The sequence below is a fragment of the Coptis chinensis genome, chromosome 8, assembly GCF_015680905.1.
Source record: "Coptis chinensis isolate HL-2020 chromosome 8, ASM1568090v1, whole genome shotgun sequence".
Lineage (NCBI taxonomy): Eukaryota > Viridiplantae > Streptophyta > Magnoliopsida > Ranunculales > Ranunculaceae > Coptis > Coptis chinensis.
Window position 1 is genome coordinate 65357797 of NC_141463.1, and position 10390 is coordinate 65368186.

Below are 10390 nucleotides of genomic sequence, written 5' to 3' on the forward strand. Positions count from 1 at the left end.
ACTGTCTTGGTCAATATAAACTACATATGATCTCACATCCGATCAAATGAACAAACAAGATGCTTAGTGCGGGATGTGTCCGTGGATACAACTTTATTTTCTCGTCCCTGCAAATTCTTAGCGGTTTTCTTCTCCATTTTAATGTTTTTGCACGACAGGTGAGATGTATTATTTGTCTTGCACTTAAACGTAGGTTCATGGTTGTATTGAATTCTAGTATTAAAAAAATCTGGAAATAGTTCTTAGTTGACCGACAAAAGGTTAGCCAATGACTAATTCTGGCACCCCCGGTTGCGTGCTAAGGTAATGTGTGCCGTGAGATACGCTGTTAACAACTAGTACGTAATTAAACAAGTATGGGCATACTGTTGCACTTTAATGTGTGTGTTTCTAATTGTCAACCTTTGATTTGTACAAGCAATGCAACTATAAGCACAGAAAAACGAATTTAGAAAAAATAAATAAAAAACCAACAAGTGCAACACTGAAACAAATAGATATGGGATTCATTATATAAACCATCAATCACATGGAATTAAGCGCATTTGAATACCAAAATGAATCAGTGTGCAAAAATCACGTGGGCTTTCTAGCCCAAATGCAAAGCCTTCTCTCCAATTCATCTATGTTGTATCCTGGTGGCACATTCAGCTGAATTGTGTGTGCCACTTTAGTCTCGGTTCTGTACTGATTCTCAGACACTATATCAAGCTTTTCTTCTTCAAGTAGCGCAAAAAGAGCAGATGTTAAAGATACTTCCTTGAGAACAATAGTGCTGATCAATATAGAACCCTCCATCCTGTCTAATTTAATTGATGGAACAAAAGGCTTCAATGTCTCTTCCTCGTCTTCTTCGCTCTCAAAGAGTACAGTGTATCCACTAGTCTTATCATCTTCATTACTTCGCTTATTTTCCAACCTATCTATGTTAGTTAAAAAGCCATTCGAAGCATTTGGTGGATTAAAATATTCCTCATCATAGTCCCTCTCGGCGGGGATTTCATAAGGCTCAAGCTCCAACTCTGTCGCTGCCTCACTTGGTTTTACCTGTTGTATAAAGGAAAGCAATAATTATATACATACAATGCCATTTTAGAGACTAAACAATAATATACGAAAAATATATAAGATGTAGAAGATACGATAAACAAAGAGACCTAATTCTGTAAGTGTAGATCATATGTGTGTGATGTGTTAGTTAGTACCTCTTGTGATGGTATCAGAGATCTGAGTTTAGAGTAGAGTAGATCTTTTCTAAGACGGCTAAGTATGAGATGTTGTTGTAAGCTTTTCTTGTGCTGATCACGTACTACTCTCATCCCTATGTGTTTGAGGACTTTCGGGGACGTTGTTGAGGTACTTGGAACATGATCAGCAGTATTCTTTTTCTCTTTCATGTTGAATGTTTTAGATCAAGAAGATAGATGCGGTTGTCTAGGTATATATACCCATATAGAAATTAAGACAATAGGGCGAATGGGAAGTAGGAGGAGAGGGGACGTGTTTTGTATGTACTTGGAAATTTATGTGCGTGCTAGGTAAAGTGCATAGCAACAACCAACCCACGAGCTTCTTGAGAGAGAGGACCCCCACCGTATAGTTTGTCTCACTCTTTTCTTACGCGTATATTGAAATTGTTGTACTTTGGTGTGGCTTACGGTTTGGAATCTACTTACATTCGATTAATACAGTCCAAATTCATGAGGAAAAAATGTCTTTGAAATAATAGTACGGAGTTTGAAATAATACTTGAAAAAATGTTTTTTCAATAAATTATTTTTTCTTAAAAGGTATTTTTATAAAAAAAAATATTTATTCTAAAAACAGTTTTTGAATAAACTTGTTTAGTTGTGATTTTTCTTAAAAGCTATTTTATCAAATCATATTTCGCATTATATTTCTCACATATTTCAGCATATCTAGTATAAAGTATTAAAGTGTAAAACATCGACAGTTTATTTGTTTTGAAGGGTCCCAAAAACTAGTTTTATGATAATTAGATAAAACTTATTTTTCAAGTTAAAAAACGATTTTTCTTTGAGGGAAACACTTTGGGCGCTCAAGGCAAATGAATTGCGCCAATATTTTAGACTTTAGTACTTTAAGCTATGATATGCCGAAATATATCGAGAAATATAGTGCGAAATCTGATTTGATAAAATAGCATAAGAAAAATCACAATCAAACATGTTTATTCAAAAAATGTTTTTAGAATAAATATTTTTTCATAAAAATGCTTTTTAAGAAAAAATAATTTTTTGAAAAATGAAACCCAAACACCCACTTATCTACCAAAATCAGTAAAATGGTCAATTAATAACTTTTTTATGGCATTTTAAGTGTCCCGTGCCAAATTACAAAAGCCCAACTCGAGCCATTTGGAATTTTTTATTAAAAAAAACAAAAAAAAATCTAGACGGCTAAAGTAGTCCCATCCCACTCTTAGACGGGTCAAATTGTCCCGTGCGAGACATTTCTATTTTAGTTCCAGATTTGAATTTTGTATTAAAAAAAAACAAAAAAATGCTGGACGGCTAAAGTAGTCCCGTCCCACTCTTGGACGGGTCAAGTTGTCCCTTGCACACCATTTTTATATTCTTCACCAATTTGGCTCCAGTTTTGACAATTCTTAAAATCAAAACCATCATTTGACAACGCAACGAGCCAACGAGGTTTGATGATAGCCAGCCGGTCTAGGACTCTAGGCCTAGAGTAAGCTTCCTCGTTTTTCTTTTTCTTAGTCTACTTCCATTTTTATAAAAGTCCCTTCTTTTTGTTAGTTTTTGTCTAATCAAAAGTTATTAAGCACTTCGCTATTTCTCCAAGTTCATAGACTTTCTGTTATACACTACTATAAACGCAGAACGTAAGAATTTGATAGGGTTTGAGTTGACAGTTTGACAGGCAGACAAAACTACTACACCAAACAATCTCCAGTTGATTCATTTGTTTCCTTTCCGCCCAGCAAACTTCCCCTGTTCCGCATGCACTTCCAGAGTTACTTTTTATGTTTATCAAACGGGGATGCCATATAGTTCACAACCTTTAGAAAATCCAATTAACGCCTTTGCTCCACGATTATTTTTACGGCTGATTATGGTGTAGTCCCGCTAAAAATGAATATCAGAGTCCCGAGGACATCAGACTCAATTAATATTATTCCGAGAACATAAAATCAGTTTTAATTTGTTCAAGAAAAAGCTTTCTGTAATACGAAAAATTACAAAACAAATTTTTTGAGCTGATTAAAATTAAATGGGATTCATAGTTTATCTTCTGAGGCTAACCAATGCATCAAAAACAAATTGTGCAATGCATCACAATGGTACAAGCCAGCACAACCAGACAAACAGTGTTGTAATACTGTGACATGGCACATTGGCGTCATCAGACGAAAGTTCGCAGTGAGAATATTTGGTCCAGGGTCCAGCTATTCAAGAGACCAAGAGTACTTTGATCAATTTTTCTACAGCAAGTCAGCAACACACAAGTTGAACCGAAGATACCAAACACAATGACGGGGCAGGTCATCTACGTTTTCTTTATCATCTGTTTTTTTTTTTTTTTTTTTTTTGATAATCAAAATCTGTTTTATTAATATCAACAAGGGATTACATATGCATTGTCATGCTCTAGGCTTTGTTTCAACCATATTGGAACTATCTGACAAGGAATACTAGGAAAAATAAACTGATAGTCCACTTCGCTGTTTAGTGGGATGAGTGTCCTGTTTTTGTAATGTGGATTTGTAGAAGCATAAGCAGCCAGCTTTTGGGCAACTAAGTTACCACTTCTAGGTACATAAGTAATATCTACATAACCAAAAAGTTCAAAAAGTTTTGCTGCATCCGAAAGTATCATTTGTGTTGTCCAAGAAAGATTTGATGGTTTGTTTCCCAAATCAACTGCAGCTTTCGCATCCAACTCCACATGAAGCTTTATGGAGTGGTTGTTTGCGCATCAACTGAGGGCTCTGAGAAGTCCTCTACATTCCGACTCTTCTGCACTGGAAGACCAGCTTGTGCTTGTTCCTGCAGCCCCCAATTTGTCTTTGTCATCTCTCAACACATACCCATAACCTGCTTGTTTATTTGTTTTAAGAACACTAGCATTTACATTCAACTTTAGATGTTTAGGAGGTGGAAACCAATTAACATGGAGAGACAAAAGCAGATTGTTAGAGTTTGGACTAGGTATAATAAGTTGGTCAAAAAAAAATTATTATGACTTTTCTTATTCTGGTCAGAGAAAGTGTAGTCTTGTTATGGAGGATGTTACATCTGTCCACCCAGATGTTATAGTAAAGAAGAAGGCAGAATTTGGTCCACTGTTTATTCTCTATTGGCCAATCAGGGGGTGGCTTGAGCCAAATGTCAATCCACCTCTTAGAGGAGTATAGCTTGAACTCCTCTAGACGAAACAGCCAAGGTGTTTGAAACCACAAAGCTGTAGTGAAAGGGCAGACCAGGAGAAGATGGTGAACACTCTCTAGACCATTGCCACATAGAAGACAGGATTTATTAGGTATAAACATAATACATGATAAATGATCTCTAGTAGGGACAATATCATGATAGAATTTTCATGCCAGGAGAGTGTGTCTAGGCAAATTTGCATTGTTCCAGAAAGACATAGTGGTAGAATGGGTTACAAACATATTTACAGGCATGCTTAGTTTATTATACATAGATTTAACACTATATGTGCCTTGTTTTGTAAGGTTCTAGTGTACAGAGTCTACTAGATTTCTAGTGGAGAGATAAACATTATGAATATGCATGTCAGTGTCATGATCGAATATAGAATGTACAATAGAAGAATTCCATGTTCTACTATGTTGATTAATTAAATGTGAGACAGTAGTGACAGGATAAGATGGAGGGATTTTACCAAATGGTAGCCAAGAGCCTTCCCATATATTTATGCTTGTACCTATTCCAACATGCCATGTGGAATTGTCTCTAATAAGAGGTAGAATATACAACATATCTTGCCAGAACCAGGAGGATCCATTTTTTCTACAAGTCTGTAAGATGTTATTATTCAGAAAATACTTACTCTTGAGCTGTGAAGCTACTAAGGAAGTTGGATTAGTAAGAATTTGCTAGAAAATTCTAGTTAGGTGAGCCAAGTTATTAAGTTTGGAGTCTCTAATGCCAAGACCTTCGGCTTTTTTAGATTGACATATGAAAGACCAAGTTTTAAGATAGCAAGGATTGTTTTTTTCTGGATGTTTTCCCCACCAGAAATCTCTTTGAATCACATTTATTTTTTCCGTAATACCTATGGGTAAAAGGAAAGTGCTCATATGATAGACAGGCATAGCAGAGATTATGGACTTAATGAGAACTGTTCTAGGGGCTTGGGATAAAATTTTATTTTTCCAACCAGAAATCTTCTTGTTAACTTTAAGGATTAAATCATTGAAAATCTCAGATTTGGGCTGGCCAAGAAAGAGTTTTGTTCCCAAGTATTTTTCTCCCATTACAATTCTTTTCATGTTATGAGTTTTTTGTATATCCACAACTTTACAGCTGGGAATATTTTTACTAAAGTGAACTCCCGACTTTTCAAAATTTATCTCTTGTCCAGTGATATAACATAAATCATTGAGGATAGCAAGAACAGAGTTTGCTTCCATAATGTCAGCTCTACATAAGATAAATGCATCATCTGCAAATAGCAGATGCGCAATGGGAGAGTTGTTTTTAGCTATTTTAATCCCATGAATGTTATTAATAGAGACATGTTTATTTATGAGTCTAGAGAGGACTTCCATACACAAAATGAAAAGAAGGGGGGACAGCGGATCACCTTGTCTAAGTCCTCTTTTAGATTTGAAGTGACCATGAGGTGTACCATTAACAATAACAGAGAATTGTGGTGAGGAAATACAGTTATGGACAAGGGTATTTAAATGTGGGTCAATACCCAAGGAGTTCATGATCTCAGTTATTAATTCCAGTTTATTCTGTCAAAAGCCTTTGACATGTCCACTTTGATCGCCATAAGACCAGAGATACCTTTTTTATTTTTCATGGTGTGGAAAATCTCATGTGCAAGAATAACATTATCAGAGATTTGCCTACCAGTAACATAAACACTCTAATTATAAGGTGATATGCTAGGGAAGAGAATAGCTTTGAGCCTGTTAACTAGAGTCTTGGAAATGATTTTATAAGAGATGTTACATAAGCTAATGGGCCTAAAATCTTTACTGTTGGTGGGATTAACAAACTTTGGGATTAGAGCAATGTTAGAATGGTTAAGATTCTCAAGACTATGAGCAGAGGTGAAAAAAATTGAAACCATTTTGAAGATGTCTTCATGTAAAAGATCCCAAGATTTTTGGTATAATAAAGCAAGAAAACCATCTGGACCAGATGCCTTAAGAGCACCCATCCTAAAAAGAACAGACTTAACCTCCTCTTTGGTGATTGGAAGAAAAAGGGCATCATTTTCATCTTGTGTAATGATATGGCCATATGGGGGAAGAGAGAGGGGATGGTTGTAGAATTTACAGGTTTGCCTTCATTAAGGAAGTTTTTAAAGTGAGACACTAGAGTTTTACCAATGAGGGATGAGTTTGAGACCCATGATCCATCTTCAGTTTGCAAATGATCAATCCTAATGTATTTTCTGTGTCTCAGGGTCTTAAAGTGAAAGTACATCGTATTTCTGTCACCCTCTTTTATATCTACATCTCTAGACTTTTGTTTCCAAAAACTTTCCTCACATTCAAAAAGGTTATCAAGTTTATTAAGGGCAGTTTTTTCAAGAAAAATGTTTTCAGCAGTAGGTGCCTTACTTTGATAGGAAGCAATTTTTATACGTAAGTCTTTTATTTGCTCAAAAATATTTCCAAAAGTGGTATTATTCCAAAGTTTAAGAGCCTTTTTTTGTATAACCAAGATTTTTTGAGAAAAGGAGGTGTGGAGGATTAAGGGGTTCTTGATGATAAGATTTATAGCAAGCAGAGTTGACAGTATTGTGATAATCAGGGTGTTGTATCCACATGGACTAAAATTTAAAAGGTTTTGGGGTTGTTTTAGGGGATGGTTGAGTGTCCAGAAGGATAGGGCAATGATCAGATCCAATAGCAGCTTTATGTACAAGAGTTGCATTGGGGAAAAGGGTATACCAATCTATATTAACAAGAGCTCTATCTAGTCTTTTTTGGATGTTGTCAGGTGATGTTCTCTTATTAGACCAAGTGTAAGGGTAACCTTGAAAACCAATATCAATAAGAGCAAGATCATTTATAATAGTGTGAGCTGGTTCTCCATCCTGGTATTCATAAGGTTACCCACCTATGGATTCTTCATTTGAAGTGGTTACATTAAAATCTCCTATAATCAGGATAAGTTAGGGGAAAAAATCTAAATTTCTTATAGGGTCCCAGCTTCTGTTTCTAAGGGTTTTATAAGGGCTTTCATAGAAAAAACAATTAAGCAATCCAAGATTGATGGGATCCTTTATTAATTTCAGTAGTGATGGAGTTGGTAGAATTAGAGAGGACAGAGAGATTAATGCCAGATTTCCACAGAAGACAAAGTCCACCTGCAGTGTGGATAGATGGTACAGAAAAGTGGTGCGGGTAGTTGAGTTGGTTTATTAGAATAGATATGGATTGAGAAGAGGCTTTTGTTTCAGAAAGAAAAGGAATATCAGGGTTTTCAAGAGTGATCAAATGTTGCAAATGTCTAATGGTAGAAGAGCTACCACATCCTCGGCAATTCCAGCTGATCATCTTCATTAAGTTACTACTGGTGACTATTCTAGTACAGTCACAAACCCAAATAGGAACCAAGATTTATTGGCACACAGAGATTCGATGACATTACTAAGATGATAAGTGAAGAACTTACAGAGTAACATATAATAGACAGCATAGAAACTAAAGTTTTCAATAGAGTGATACAGGAGGTATAGACATAAGGTAAGAGAGGAATAAGATATGAAGTACAATATATATATATACCGAGTTCATAAACGCAATTAGGAGATAAGACTAAGATATTGAACAGATGGATGAAGTGGTAGCATGCTTGGCGACAGAAAAAGATATTGGAAAACATGTTATTGAAGATGTAGTAAAAGGGGGTGAGTATTTGCACCTGATGATGTGAAGACGAAGCTGAGCCAATTTCCCACATAGGCAATAGCGAAGGATCCTCTGAGATATGTAGCAGATTCAGGGGAGTTGGTTCGGCTTGAGGAATTTTGGTGGATTCGGCATGAGAAATTTGGGATCCGATGCTCATCTATACAGTCACTATTTCTGCCCATTGATTATTTTGATAGAGCTCAAAGTCATTGTTGCGCATATCATATTGCAGTTCCCCATATAAGTGTTGATTGGTAGGGATCCATTCTTGTTCAGTCCCTACCGATTTTATCATTAGTCCTTTCGAGTGAAGGAGTTGGCTAACCATTGGGCTGTGGATGATATCCCATACAGCTTCAGTGGAGAGTTCTGATATGCGCAGATTTTGGAATTGATTATTGACCAGGCCTTTCATCTTATTATTGGTGTTTGGCTCAAGAAATTCAATAGGGATTTGATCAAGTGATGGTATGGTTTGGGGTGGTGTAAGCAGAGTATAGAAATTTTCTTCCATATATTTTGGGGGGATATATTGGTTGGATTCATCTTTGAAAATGTTTGAACGTCTTTTCTTAGGTGGTCGGTTATCATCTTCTGTTGATAATTTTCCTTTGTTTTTGTGTCGGCTGCTTGAAGGTGGGAAAACAGCTTGTTTTTTTTTTTTTTTTTTTTTGGTTGTGAGGAAATGAGATTTTGGATATAATCAGTGAGAGTAATGTTGTCATCAATCAGTGTGGGTGTGGGTTAGATTTTGTAATTTTTCCTTCGGATGGGCTTTGGTTTGGAGATTATGATGGGCTTTGGTAGATGTAGATCGAAAGAGATATCCATACCAACAAGGTTTGGAATGGGGATTGTATAGTCTTGACATACCTATGGCCTTGGTTGTGTTGAGGTTTGGTCAGCAGCGTTTCTTATGAGTGCCTTTGCCACGTTATCTATAGCGGTAACGTGTTCAACTGTTGGTGTTGCATGTCTTTCCAGTGGTATGTGAACCACTGTTCCACTTAACAAGTTGTGCTATTGTATAGCATCTATTTCAGCTGTCGTAGTACCAATTGTTTCTAAGTGAGCAGATCTATAGATTTATGGTGTTGCTCTTGCTTGAAAGTGGATCGGTTCAACAGCTGGAGAGATTCCTATTATCATTAGAAGCTCAGTAACTGTGGGTGGTGCACCATCACAGTTGTTTGTGTCATGGGTGAAGCGGTGACATATTTTGCATGAGTGATAAGGAATTCCAGTGTAGACAAAATCGACCCATGTTGGCCCCATGTAAAGTGTTTCAGTCATGGTTCCTTGACGCATGGGTTTGTACAGATCAACTTCTACCCTTGCTCTATACCCAGTTGCATCCCTTGGGGTGGTATCCGGTGGATCAATTTCTTTCACTATTCCAGCAGCAGTAGCTATAAGTTTGATCACCGATTGTGATTGGTGCTCGAGTTGAAGACCGGTGAAATTGATCCAGAAGAGAGATGTCTTAAAAGTTACCTGATTTGGTTTGTTTTCTGGATTGAATTCCTTCAAAGCTAGGAGATAGCCCATTATTTGCCATGATTCATTTTTCATGATTTTTTCCTTATCAATTTCATTTTCAAAACTGAGAATGAATCGACCACCTTCAGCAGCGAGAATATGCAGTCGTTGTTTGAGATTCCATTTTCCCCTGATAGCTCTCATAACTTCATTTGGGTCAAGTTTTGTTTCAGTGAATATCTTCCCAATAAGTGATGAGTTCCATCGAGCACTGGTTTGTAGAAGTAGATTCCTGGGGATTTCCATAAAAAATAGTTCTTCTTTGGATCATGTGAGATGAGCTTGTGCTAGAACATGTGTTCTTCCATGAGATTAAACAGATGTGGCTGTTGGGCTATAAATAGGGGGAAATAATGGTGTTGTTTTAGTGGTAGTTTTGGAAGTGTGATGATGGGTGGTATTAGTAGTGTTGGTAGTTTTTTTGTTAGAGATGTCATCAGATTGGAGAGAGAATTGGAAGGATTTCTTGGACGAATGGTTTTCTAATTGTTGCTTGGTTATGGTGAGGATTTGTAGGTAGGCGTATAGGTTGTCAGGATTATGTATATCTGTAGAGAGATGTCCCTGAATCTGCCAAAAATCTACTTTTAGATCCTTTGCTCTTACACTTGAGTGAAACTGTGCCCAGATAAGAGAGAAAGTAGTTGTTAAAGTACAGGGAAAAATACAGAGACGGAAAAAGTGAGACATTTGGATCATTAAGAGCCTGAGATTCAAACTAGAAGAGAGTAAAAAGAAGCATGT

At 36.6% G+C, this 10390-nt stretch overlaps 2 protein-coding genes across 2 annotated transcripts; both read right to left on the reverse strand.

The window, feature by feature from the left end:
- Nucleotides 1-485: 485 nt before the first annotated feature.
- LOC147482468 (uncharacterized) lies at nucleotides 486-1508 on the reverse strand. Its single transcript, XM_086580960.1, has 2 exons — nucleotides 1206-1508; nucleotides 486-1047 (listed from the first exon to the last, which is right to left on the reverse strand). Exons 1-2 carry the CDS (start codon nucleotides 1395-1397, stop codon nucleotides 577-579), a joined length of 663 nt encoding a protein of 220 aa, XP_086437086.1. The 5' UTR covers nucleotides 1398-1508; the 3' UTR covers nucleotides 486-576.
- A 7685-nt stretch (nucleotides 1509-9193) lies between these two features.
- Nucleotides 9194-9892, reverse strand: LOC147482469 (uncharacterized). The gene has a single exon (XM_086579324.1). It carries the CDS (start codon nucleotides 9890-9892, stop codon nucleotides 9194-9196), a length of 699 nt encoding a protein of 232 aa, XP_086435450.1.
- Between the last annotated feature and the right edge of the window lie 498 nt (nucleotides 9893-10390).